General features: G+C 45.8%; 1 protein-coding gene across 1 annotated transcript in view; it reads right to left on the bottom strand.

Moving 5' to 3' along the window:
* SLCO3A1 (solute carrier organic anion transporter family member 3A1) overlaps window positions 1-6,934 on the bottom strand; it is a 161,374-nt gene extending 154,440 nt beyond the window's left edge. The window contains exon 1 of the mRNA XM_069798482.1: window positions 6,438-6,934. Within this exon, the coding sequence (XP_069654583.1) occupies window positions 6,438-6,611 (174 nt within the window). The 5' untranslated portion in view covers window positions 6,612-6,934. The remainder of the gene's footprint in view (window positions 1-6,437) is intronic.
* Window positions 6,935-13,798: the final 6,864 nt, after the last annotated feature.

The following is a 13,798-nucleotide window of genomic DNA, read 5'->3' as shown; positions in this document are numbered from 1 at the left end:
CTTGCTACCGTGAAGGAATAACTAGAGACCAAGGAGTGTACAAGTAAGGAAACATTTTAGATTATTATACACAGAGGACAAATTCGTTTTGATGAATTGCAGAATAACTCTTTTGAAGCAATAAATTACACTGCTGTAGCAGAACAGAAGCCGGCTTTTGGTCCTTTACAATACCCTGAAAGCAAGGGAAAAGAAAGCCCATGCAACCTGAGAGACACCCCTTTCTGGGAAACGGGGAATATCCGCTCTCCCTTGCAGAGAAGGAGAGGGATCGCAGTTCAGCGGAGCCTTCTCTGGGACAGGGCCTACTTTACGATTTAAAGAGTCACGCTGCATAAAGTTACTAAGCAAGAACAACACAGACCTTCAGACCAATGTATTCTCTGATCTAATTCAAGATCCCTTTAAACCTCAGCTGCTTTAATACTGCAGGCCATTAAAACTCAGAGAGCTGGTTGTCACATAGGCACACAGCAAATGCTAAAAGAGATTTTGGAAGCGAAGCCTGGCCAAAAGAAATGAGACATTGGTTTTACGATGGATCATAACATTTCTAACAGGCTGCTCTTTCTTTCAGGCCTTACAAATATCACTTGGCCCTTACAGGGACAAGGAAGAACTGCCAAACTTTCTCCTAAAAATAATAAAAAGAATTAAATACTAAAATCAATTAGTCCACACTCTCACATATCAAGTGCATTTTGCCTTTAAATGCATTTAACCAAGAAGGCATCAAACTGTAAGTTTGGATTTACTCTGCAAATGGCACACAGTATATAATATAAGACATAAACATGTTGTTCTCTCTACACCATTTCATATCTTAGTAGTAGATTAAAAAAAAAACAACTGTAAACCAAAGTATAAATGCCAGTTACTCACAAGCCTTCCTGGTACTCAAAAATCCAACCTACACCTGGATCAGAATTTATATAATTTATATAAAGTCAATGCCACACTCCCGACCCAAGCCCCACAGGAGTCTGAAGGCATCAGAACACAGAGCTGGATCTGGTTTCTCCTCTACTCTACAGTCAGAGACCCGAAAAACATCAAAAGGCTTCTTAGAGAAGAAATATGAATGTAGTCAAAAGAGCTAGTTTAGAATAACTTTCTGTGCAACTCAGCTGCAAAACAAGACAATATTCTCTAATGGGAAAGGCATACTAGAAACAACTTTCCAGAAATAACATTGCCAGCAAAGATATATTAAGGGAAAATGAACTGTAAGCAATAACCAGCCAATGCTTGGCAATCTTCATCCCTACTAAAACATTTATTTTCACTCCTTGGTTTTTTTTTTTCCCCTTAAATACCCCAGTGACAAATAAATTATGAGCATTACAGCTAATTTATTACTCAGCACTGCTGAGGATGGAAATAAAAAAAAAAAAAAAAAAAGGACAGCAGTATTTTAAAGCTGATTCTTATTCTAGGAAAATAAATACTTTAATAAAAACAATAATAAATTCAATGGGGAAAAACTGCTCTTGCAGTTAAGTCACCGGACTGAAGCACCTGAAACTTGGAATGCCCTGCTCTGCCAGACTCTTCTCTGCCCATACCTAAGCCATTCAGGCTCTGCCACTGTTAACCAAGCAAAAGCTTTATCAATAGCTTCAGCAACAAAATCAAGCTTTTAATCTCTGCCTCAGCTTACCCACCTGCAACATCTCTCCCACCCAGTCTACTCAAATAGTAGACTGCAAATAGACTGCAAATACTTAGGGGCAAATTCTGTTGTACAACACCAAGCACAACAGAAACCTTTGAAGCACTGCAGTACTCCTACACTAAAATTGCCTTTAATGACATCCTCCACATGGACCTCTCTACTGACTTGAAGGAGGGTTTGACCGGGTCTCTACAACAGGAGACAACTGCTTTCTGTAACAGGAAAATGGTATTGTATTTATCACATTTAACACAGGAGGGGAAGGGGTTGGCACCAAAGCAACTTAAAAATCCAAGAGCCAAATTCTGCTCTTAATTCCTCCATTCCCTGGTGTCCATCTCACAGGCCCCCCTATTTCTGTTTGTTCCAGCAGGAACCCTTTGATGATTAACTTCTATATTTATCTTTGATACTGACTTTTTTTCCCTGAGTATGGAATTTTTAAATTTTCATTAATATCCCAAACGCCAGTAGCAATAAAACTGAACAGAAGGAGCCTGTCTCAGAGACCACATGTACACGCCCAATCTCACCTGGACTCACAGAGTACGATTTTTACCGCAGGTATGTTAAGAGGGCTTTTGCAAGCTGCAGTCAAACGCTGCTGCACGGGCAAAGCTATAGCTGGGAAGTTAAGCGTGGCTCAAAAGTTTTCATTCAGCAAAACAAGAAACAATTTGGCATTCATTCCCACGCAAACACCAATGCACCCTCCTTGGGAGGGACCAATTATTTTCCTTTCCATCTCATGCTCAGGCTAGTCATCCTCTATCCCTTGATAAAACACATGAATAGCTGCATTCAAAGCTGCAGCAAACAGAGACATGTCAGTAAAGCTCTCTAAAAACAGCTAGCCGGAGCACACCAAATAACTGTATCTCAATGCGCTTCCCATATGCATGCCCTTTATCTAAAGAAGCCCGTGACTTTGGCAGATGTTGGATGCTTGCAACTAGGTCAGTTTGAACCGGAGCGAGCCGAGGCTAAAGGCTAGGGAGAGAAAATTAAATTGCGCTCCTGCTCCACAAACTGTGGCTGTCAAACCGAGAGCTCTTCGCCTTCTGCTAAAGCAATGATTTCACCACTGGCTAGGCAAAAGATTTGACTGGCAGGTTGATGAAATGCCTCAGCGATAAACCATCAGGAGCACTTAGAACATTATTACCAGTTAAAATATTCCAAAATATGATGCACACAGGAATCCAGGGGTGGGGGGTGGACAGGGAGGGAAGTGTTGCCAAGGTATGTGAATCAGCCTTATCGAAATCCTCATCGCTGCATGGCCGGCATGACTGATCACACTGCTGCATTCGCCTGAAAGGCACAAGGCTCCGGCTGGAAAAACAGAGGTTCCAGCCTTTCCCTCTTGGTGCCATCTGCACCAGCAACGCTCGGCTCTTCAATCCATGGACCTACACTGCAGGAGAGTGACCGGGGGTGGGCTTTTAAAAGTTGCTGTGAAAAACCTGAGTAACTTCTGCAGCCCGAATGCCTGCAGACTACAAGCAGCGTTTTCCCCGCTGCCACTGCAGTTGCTGGGAAATTCAAGTTTCCAAAAGCACGCAGGAGTAATTAGATGAAACCAAATAAATGCATACACAAAACCTTACAAGAATATGCAAATAATAGGGTGTATTCAGCAGCCCCAGAAATTAAGGCAGCAGCGCAGGCTTGCATTTGCATAAACTATGCAGGATATGGCACCAAGTCATTTTGGAACATGTGCATTTTGCAAACAGCAAGCACAATAATTGACAAATATTTTGGAACATGACATTGATCAAATGCTCCCTAAAACTTCACATGAAGAACGTCAGAAACACCGTACTAATTAACCAGAGACAACCACTGTTGGCATCCTGAGGTATGTATTTTCACTGCTGAGTTCTGTGGGAAAAGAATTGGACTTTATAGATTTTTATCAGCATTTATTATTTATAAAACCCTGTTGGCAAGCACAATGTTTTATGAACAAATAAAAGTGAATGATCTTTGCTTCAAAACCACATAATGAATGAATGTATGCTTTGTACATATATTCAAGTAGGCGCTACTACTTTATTGTGCAGCGAACATGGAAAAAAGAAGTTTTTACATCTCTAAAAAGAAATAACAATATCCACTTCTAAATGTAGTGACATGAAAGCCAAGCCCAATCAAAACTGAGCTCTTCAATCACTCCTAAGAAGCCAAGCCCCTGCCTTGTTTTCTTAATAAGCTGAGTTTTTGCCCTCATGGTCTCCCTGGGCAGAGCAAGGCAGACAAAAAACGAGGAAACCAACTTGTCGCCGTATAAGGAGAAAAAAGGTTTCTCTTCCTGAGTTACAAATAACTAGGGAAAGTCACACGTGGCCAAGCAAAGCAGAAGTATGAATACAGTACTCGCTTACTGCTGACAGGCTAAAATTAGTAGTTTATTCAACTGCCCAGAACTACACACAGTGTCCATCCTCCGCAGCATCTCCCTATTTGTCTGTCTTTCTGTTTGCTCTCCGCTTTGTCTCGCCCGCTAATTTGTCCCTCGGGGAACAGCCCGGCACGCCACCGCCGCCGCTGAGCCCAACAGCCCCTGCTCATCCCAGGAGCCCGAGTAAATGAATATCCACCTGCAGTTACACCTGGGCAACTCTGCAGTGCCTCCAATGATTTCACCCCAAGACGGCACGTGAGAACAGCCCTTGGCCCCATGGGACACTCGCTCTGCAAAAATGATTAGGTCCTCCACACTTTCCACCAAGCGTCTTCCCTGCTTCTGCTTTCACTCCCGCATGACACCTGTAAGCGCAGCGCTCATCCAGATTCTCTTTAAGCACAGGTCTACCCTCCAAAGATAATTCCACATTTGCATCTGTTCATTGCATGAAGAGCTGCATGGTATTTGCAATGACGGCAGACAAATTATACAGGGAACGGAGGAACATTTGCCCAGTGCAGCTGGGCCACTGCTTATGCATGCTGGGGATTGTTGTGAGTTTAGTTTTCTTTTTTTCTTCCCCCCACTGACCAGTTGTCTGTTACTGTTTGTGGATCAGGCTGGCCATGGGGGCATGATGTCATGCTGGCCAGGATACAGTCCTGGAGAATGGCAGAGGGTAGAGACAGCAGCACCTCAGTCGAGTTAACCCCTCGGAGGAGGGAGGGAGGACGCCGGGAATCAGGACGGCAGAGGTGTTTTCCAGCTGGCGAGGCTGGGGTGCACGAAACGCTCCAAAGGAGCGAGAGGGAGTAAGCGCGCTACTCCGGTACAAAGCACGGCACGAGAGTTGGGGAAAACAGGAAAAGAAATGCTGAACTGGTGAGGAGAGAGCAACGCAAAGGAGTTGGAGGAAAATGCCATAGTAGGGACTATTACTGCTGCTCCTACACTCAGACGCTGTAGCAAAGCGTGCCAATATACAGTGCTCGAGCAGATCTATACATTTCCAGCATAGCGGTGCCCGCTGGGTGACATCACCTCAGTGGGCTCTTCCTTGGCCATTACTTTGATGAAGGATTATCCCACACTCATTCATGCTGACAGCTCATTTTGCAAGTAGCTCATCGGAAACAATGTATTTACTTACTAAGGTATTACTCCCATAAAAGAGGCACGTCCCTGTCTGGCTCCCACAAATTAAGCGATATCCACCTATTCTCACATAGGGTGTAGAATTGCTGGATTTATCTCAACAGATGTGATGTAGTTTCCTTTGCAATTAGGAATATGTTCCAAACTAAACTTACATGTTTTATTATACGGAGATGACTGCTAATTTCCAATTCATATTAACAGGGAATATTAACCACGGTTAGTTTAGCCACGTACCTTGAAAAATTATAGATCACGTTCAGTACAAATTTGCATAAGTAGCTCGACACGTGAGAGAGGAGCAGTGCTGAACACCAAATACAAGTATTCCAAATGCGGAGATCTTACACTTACTGTATAATACATTACGTGTATGGCCTCAAAAAGCCTCAGAGATTATGAATACATTTCTTTTCCATGGAAACTATAATTCTGAAATCCAGCAAGCTATTTTGAGAAATTTAAATCAACTACACACTTACATCTGCTGGAAGAAGAACACTTCATTTTCACAGGCTGCCTCTCTCTGTGTATACTCAAAAGGCACCAGCACAGCCGTATGGACATCTTTCCAACTCTTCCGCTACAGTTCTGCCTCTGACACCAGGTCTCACTATGCAGATCCAGCGCAGAGCCTTATTTTGACCGTTCTCTACCTAACACCGAGACTTCGGGGGCTGCTGGGCTTAACACGGCTGCATCGCTTGAAGAGGACACGGAGAAGCAGCGGCGCGGGAGGCACGGAGTAAACGCCCCGTTAGGTGTTCTCGGTGTTTATTCAGTATGAACCGGGCAAGCTGGCATTTGATCCGAGCTACCGGCCAGCTCGGGAAGCAGGAGCGGTGACGAGCCAGCCCGCATGCCCGGCCGTGCGCCGCCCGTTCGGGAGGGGGTCCGGGCACCGGCTGCAGAAGTTGCCGCCGCACACGCGAGAGGGACGGCAGGAGGGGAACCCCTCCGCGCTGCTGAGTCATTTAAGCCGTGGAACGCCGGGTTGGGGTCAAACCCACCCGGGGCGGGGGGGCTGCCCGCCGAGCTGCCCCGGCTGCGAGGAAAACTTCCCCTCCACTTCTGCCGGCGCATCCCCCGCTCCGCGGCTCGCCCCCCGCCCGGCAGCGGCTCGGCTCCGCCGCGCCGGCTCGGCAGGTAACGCGGGGAGGGGGGGGGCGGCTCCGCGGTCCGGCTCGCACTCACCAGGTAGGCTCCCACCGTGCCCTGGGCCAGCATCAGGGCGCACTCGGACACCAGGAAGAGCTGGATGCTGGAGAAGCAGGAGACCTTCCTCCGCCGCCTCCGCTGCCGCGGCGCGCCGGCCCCCGGGAGCTCGCTGCCGCCGCCGCCGCCCGCCGAGCCCCGCTTCCCCGGCATCCTCCCGGGCACCGCCGCCGCGGGATGGCGGGCCCCGCGGCTGCTCCGCGCCTTCCTCCTCCTCCTCCTCCTCGGGGTGCCAATCACAGCGGCAGCCCGCGGCGGCTGCCTCTCCGCCCGCGGGCTGCTGCCATGGCCAGCTCGCCACCGCCTCCTCCTCCACCTCCTCCCTCTTCTCTTCTCTCCTCCCCTCGCCCTGCCGCGCTCCCTCTCTCCGCCGGCCCCGCGCAGGCCGGATCCGCGCCCCCGCCGCCGAGGGGCGGGGGAAAGCGCGGGGCTGGGGCTGGGGCTGGCGCCGGCGGAGGCTCCGCGGCGGGCGGGGCGGCCCCGTCCCGGGATACGCGCGGGGCGGCGGGGCCGCCTCTTAGCGCCGCCGGCTGAGGGGGGGAAGGCGGCCGCCGCAACACCACCCCCCCCAAAGCCCGGCTGCCCCCCTCCGGCCGGCTCCTCCCGGTGCGGGGCCGGAGCCCGCAAGCAGAGGAGGTTTCCACGCGGGGCTGGAAGTTTTTTCACGCAGGTTGAGGGCGCGATGCCCCCAAATAGGCCTGGCCCGCGTCGCCTTCCTGGCACCCCCCGCCCTTGGGCGCCCTAATTTCATCCTCGTGCAAGTGCTCCTTTCTAAAGGGCAAAGGGAGGCTGCATAAAAATTGCACGCTCAGAAAAATGAGCGGCAGGAGGTGTCGTGCGTCGCCGCGCCGCTGCCACGTGGGCGAGGAGGTTTTGCTCCCTGTCCCCGGCCACGTGCCGTTCCGATGGGGCCTTTTGTTGTCGCTCCCGCCTCGAGTTCTAATTTCAAGAGATACCTTCCTTTAAAAACCGCTGATCGTCACTTCTACTGTTACAGATCACATTCCTTGTTGGCGTAACAGCAACACCGGATCTGCTTTGCTCTTCAAGCGTGCTTTTCCAGTTCGTTTCTGGGTCCACACGGGGGGCTGCTGCCTTACTTCCTCATGTTGTTAAAATTCCAGTTAAGTGGAGGTTTAAGTACTTAATCCATTTAGTACTGGGATGCCTGTGACCTTTGAGAGGAACAGTTTTCTGGGGAAACAGGTTACATTTTTCAAAAATAAGTACATGATTTGCACCCTAAGTTCCATTTTCAAAGGTGGTCGAGGCTTCGAAACTCCTGAATACCTAGGAAGATGCCTTTGAAAATGGAACTTAAGAACATTCTAATTGTTCAAGGCATAAGCCAGTCATCGCCAGTCACACCAGCAAGTCAAGAGAACTGACATTTTAAATAAGCCCCTTTTTCTGTCAGCACCCTTCTTGAGCTTCTTCCCCCTAAATATCATCGTTGTCTGGGGGCTTTTTATTTTGGCCGCCTTTTATATGAGTACCTTTAAGAAATACGATACTGAAAATTGAGCAGAGTCTCCACTCAGGTTGATGAGTCTTTACCAAGCCCAGCTGATGCACCTTGTCCCAGCAGAACCACACACGATGGCTGGAAAGAATTGCTAGAGACCTGGCACGCTCAGCTGTTGCCCTTTGCTCATCAGCTGCCAACAGCTCCCTCCCATGCTGAACTTTGGCTCGCCACAGCTTTTAAAGCAGGTCTGGGCCGTATCAGCAGGTGTCAATAGTCCCATCTACCCCAGGGACACGGTCTCCAGCGTTGATGGCCTGAGGCAGCATTATCAAATAATCAGTGGGGAGAACAGTCTGGTGCTTGTAGCTGAGTGGTCTTAATTTTAATGAGATACATATCAGTCTTTCAGACATTATGCACCTCACAAGATGCACATTAGAAGCTACCTGAAGCCTCAAATGCCAAGGTTTTTGCATGAGGTCATGAAAAACTGGCTCATCTGTACAGGGTTCTGCCAGTTCATAAGGTGTTTGTTTTCCATCCAGGAAAAGCTGGTTCTTCCACCAAAAGAAAACGAAAAAAAAAAAAAAAAAGCTCATTTTCTTGCAATCTCTTTGGACTACAAAAGTGCTCATCTCCTTCCTAAGATGTTTATTTAGGGACCTCTGCTATAAAAATTCTGAAGTTGGAAAGCTAGAAAGGTCTCTGTCTCTAGATGGGTAGATTCACAAACTAATTCAATTAGCATGGCCAGACAGATGCTTTGCTCCAGATGGATGCTGTGGTGCGTTATAAACAGGATGGACAATCTAACAGACTTTTCAATAAATGAAAATAGAGGGGTGTCTCTTAAAACACTTGAACATGTAGAATTATGGCAGGGGAAGTCTTAAAATTCCCTGAACACCCCACCCCACCCCCCATTTCTGGGGCATGCTGGTCCTTCCAGTCCGCTTTTGCCTGCTCTAGGTTAGGTGCTAAAGGCAGCAAAGCTCTGAATACTTATATAACTCATCAAGTCTATATCTGGAGACCCAAATAAACTTCTGCACATGCTACCGCAGTTACCGATATTCGAGTCAATGCTTTAAAGCTCTTGAGTATATATATAATATATGCAAGTACCATCACATGTCTTGATCATGTCTTAGACGTCCTGTTGGAAGAATTTGTCCAGGCTGAGGAAGCAGATATACTGCTTGTCTGTCAAAAGGAAAACAGCTGCTAGAAAAATTTGACTCTAATACTAATTATCTGAAACATCTGGTTGGTTAGTTTATTGCAGCAGAAGACAATGATCAGTTAGATTTCTGTCCAGAAGAGACAGAATGCCTGGATTTTTTTTCTCTTCTTTATGTTGTGTACTTGCACTTACTTCCTTTAGAAAAATTCCTCCTGCCTTGCTCTGCTGAAACAAAGAATGAGGGTCTTCCATCTCCACTGAAGTCCATCAGTAGACCTGAGTTTGCTTTCTGCCACTCTTCAACATACCACATTCCTGAGAGATCTCAGTAGAGTGCTTCAGGGATGGACAAGTGACCTGTTTGGATTTAATAGTTAATTATTGTTATACCCAAACAGTTTTTCTGGTCTAAATTGACCTAGCTTTAACGACTAATGTGCGGAATACTAATGTTCTTGGATTATCATTAGCCTAGAATGAAAGGGGCTTTATAGCTAGAATAGTCCTTTTTCCTCAGGGCTTAGTAGTTTTGCCAACGCAATTCTCAGCTATTTCCCCAACCAAAGCAAACATTAGCAACTTTTCCCCCAACAATAATTTGCATTAAATTTCTTGCAGATATCTTGTCAGATTTTTATAAACACTTGAACATTCATAGCTGGGAGGCAACGTGCTGCCATAGATAAGGTTGGACACTACAATCTTTAAGGAGTCAGCTCCCCTGAGACAGTCTTATTACCTCTTGTCTGCTGGAATCTCCTTGCTAAGTACCTGTGGGCTTGTGTCAACATTCACCTTTGGGTAACCTTAGCAGCTGGAGTTTTCTTGATCTGTCACCATCCTAAAACCATTTTTGCTTTGGTTCATTTTTTTTTATTCCTTTTTGTGGTTAATCTTATTGAAAATTATCTGTGTAGTCATGTATTTTGATACTGGACAGGCATAACTTTTTTCATCCATGTCTAGAATCAGTGCCTATGGTATATGGGGTTTATGGCTAACACAGAAGAGGAACTGAGGGAGAGCTATGAAGGATGAGGACCTTAGGGAAGCACTCAACTGATATCTTACACCTCAACAGGCAAAAGTGCAAACTTAAAAAGAAAATCTAGGCTTAACCATGAGCACTGCTGGTAACAGGAGGAGGAACAGTAAAGGATGATTTTCCTTAAGCAGAGCTGCTGGAAACCTCTTCTGTGAAATGTGCCATGGCAAGCAGCTGATCTATATCATTAGGCATCTCTACAATTGCCATTGGAATCGGATTCCCAAACCTTCCGGACATATTTTACAGTCCAGAGAGCTAATGTGTGCCTCATCCAGTACAGCCTCACTGGAGCAGCGGTGGGCACCCAGTGTACCTATTCTTGCTGCGGGTGCAGCAGAGAAAAACAAGGACAGGTGCTAAGAGAAGACGATGGTCTCACAGGAGACATATCGGTCCTGTGGTGTATATTAACAAAACCTAACAAAAGCAGTGCTGCAACCATAACTGTTATCTTCTCTCACCAAAACTGCTCTGGATATTTTCTATAGGGCGATTGTGTATTTCATTGCTCTGCTTTACACTGCTGTAGGTCAGGGGCAGCTATTAGAGTTTGATACTCACCCAAGTGTCGGCATCCTCACCCTTCCCCATGGCTATGGTTTTATGACAAGCGTTCCTGCAGTGCAGCGTTAGGGTTTCTCTCCTGCCCTGTGGCCCTGGGTGCCAACCTAGCTGCAAATCACTGTTAATCTGGTGTAATTGCAAGAGTGACTGAGAAATGTCATCTTGAGACCCACCTTTGGGGCATGCTTGCTTCAATCTGCCGGGTTGACGCTTGTTCTGCCCCTTGATCTGGCAGAGTAAATGCTTTCCTGGCTGCAAGGATGTGATGGTGCTGGAAAATAATGTTCCTGAGAGGTTTGCATTCTGCTCCATTCAAAATTATGCCAGTGAAATTAAAAGTCAGGCACAGCTGTCTCAGATATCACTCTCAGACTACACCCATTTGGGTTTCTTTCCAGGACAGTGCAGCCATGTTGAGGCCAGTTTTCATTTGCTTTAAGCCATTTGGATGAAAGGAAAGCTCATGTGCTGCCAAAATGGATTTGCATGTAGCATAAATCACGTCCTGTCGGCACCAGATCTGCACCCCTGGCTGGTCCTACTTGGTGCATTTGTCTGAGGGAAGGCTTACATATTAGGAAAATGAGGAATAACTTCAGATATGTTCAAAGAGCAAGGAAGAATGCATAAATAAATAAGAAATCCCAGGACTCTAGCCAAGAGGCTTTTCCTTGGGATGGCTTTGAAGTTCTTTCTTTTTTGTGAATCTCTGGTGCAAAACCCTATGGATCAGCTGGTACAGGAGGGAGGTGACAGGAAAGGATTTTAATCATCTGCCAGTGTAGAATGCACATCAGCCAAGGGTGTACAGCAGTAAGGAGGCTTGAGATTGGGACAGCTTGTGGATATATCAGCAGCTGTCATTTCCAAGATGCCATGATGCTAACAGTTTTAATGCAATTTCTTTCTATAAACACTTCTGACTTTACTGCCTTGCTATTTTGAGTCCTGCTGGAGACTTGGACTCATTAAAAAGGCATTTCCTTCAGACAAGCTGATTAGATAGCTGTTCCTTCCCCCAGATGATGAAAGGCTGGAGAACACCTCACTGAAGCTAAAAATTGCAGAAAATGAAGACACATTAGTTTAACAAGAGGTGCAGGTTCACCTTGAAAGCTCCCACTATGAAAACAGTTAAAAAAGAGAGGAGATTCTTAAATGCAAGAATTGGATGACTTGTCTACAACCTACCTTGCATAAACCTGGCTCCTAACCTCTAATTATGGTTTTCCCAAATAAATGAGACTCAGATCTGAAGGCAGCTGAGTAATCTCTAATGCCATTGACTCCATGAGACCTGAGGGCATGCAACACTTTTACAGGAGAACTAAGCACCCAGCGGGATCATGGTCTAAATGGAAATCAGAATGACTTTTGAATTAAAGCAATGTGATTTAGCAAACACAGTATAATTGTGGAGTACCTGCAAATATTGATATCAGCCTAACGCCTCATTTAGTAGGAAAGTTAATTTGCAGAATCGGAAAATGAAAAGCAAATTACTGGACAACAGACTACCACTTTCCTGACTGTTAATCAGCATCTCATAAAGCAATGATTGTCCAAACTGTAAGTCAATATACAATAAAAATATCTCATTTCTGTACTGTAAGGATGAGACCTTGAAGCTCTAATTCTAGAAGATAATTCTATTTAGTCAATCAAAAAATTAAAAAGGGAATGTCATCTGTTTGTACATTACAAATTGATGTGCTTTTATGAAGCAACTAAGATACCCGTAGTAGGAACACCTTATTACAAATGTTCTGCTTTCCTGCCACTGTCACACTCTGGAAAATATTCTTGGCCAGACTCATCCATGGCTGATGATGCAGCAGAAGGCAATGTTCCCTGGAGTCAATAAGAATTTGTCTTCCAGGTGGTGGGGTAGAACAAGGAGTGACAGTGCCATCTTTTGTGTAGGAAGTCACACCAAGCTCTCACACAGTCGCAGTTGCTGGTGACACATGGACACTTCTGCCCAACTCTGAGCATTAGTCTTAGTGGGTCAGCCCAAAGTTCATTCCTGGGATTTAATTTTGACCCCTTAATTTGTTTTTTTATGTTATCTGAAGAGAGTTTCGTTCCTTCTATGTGCTTCCACATTGTAAGTAACTTCCTTTAATAGCAAAATGCGGCAGAGCTTTTATATGAAAGTTTGTAAAGTGATTTGGACCAAGGGGGCTATAAGCACTTTGTAAGCAAGTGGAGTTCCAGCCAGCCACTGAAGAGTTGTGCCCTGATGCTTCTTGCTAGATAATAACTTGACAGACCAAATACTTGTAAATCAAACTGTCTCCTTAATAAAGAAATTGTTTACAGAGATACTCAATGGCGTCTTGAAATCTAGCCATGGGTGCACAGACTGACTTCCCATGGAGCCTTTTATTTACTGTCCATGACTATATTCTCTGTGGATCTTGCACTTTTGCGTGAATGCTTTCAATCTACCATTTGTGCTTGCTTTATTCGACGTAGTCGTATTTTTTTCTCTAGACGTTATGTGCAGCATGTATCTGTCTCATGATACTAGTTCCTTAGTTTATTGAAATGACTGGTGTATCTCTTTGCAGAATGGATTTTATTAACATCTCTGAGCTGGTAAAAACCTGGCTTAGGGCTTTGCTGGATTAGCTGGATCTTCCCAATGGAAGTGACTTTCCTGTGTCATTTTGTGGTGAATTTGTTGTACTAGAGTCTCTGTAACATGCATTGTAGTCGCAGATGAAAGACCTGCCGTGTGCCACTGTGGAGGATGCTATTTCTGTCAAGCTAAGGTGAAGGTGTTCATGGGACAGTTTGAAGCTAAATACGGAGCAGATGACAATTAAAATAGTGTCCTATGCTACCCATGAAAGAAACAAGACAATCAGCAAACACAAAGTAGGACCAGTACAGACAGAAAAGGAAGGAACTGCATTGACAGTGTTGTGATGTTGCATGATAACTTCTCAAAACAAACCCAGCTCCCATAAACTAGCTTTTTTATTGCCTCTTTTTGGCCAGAACTGAATTCTCTCACCTCTTCAACTGGCGCATGATGCCAGTTCAATTCAATAGCTGCTTCTTAGCAGCAG

Source organism: Haliaeetus albicilla, chromosome 12, assembly GCF_947461875.1.
Source record: "Haliaeetus albicilla chromosome 12, bHalAlb1.1, whole genome shotgun sequence".
Classification (NCBI taxonomy): Eukaryota; Metazoa; Chordata; class Aves; order Accipitriformes; family Accipitridae; genus Haliaeetus; species Haliaeetus albicilla.
Note: the sequence above shows the minus strand (reverse complement) of the source record. Positions and strands in the feature narration are given on the sequence as shown.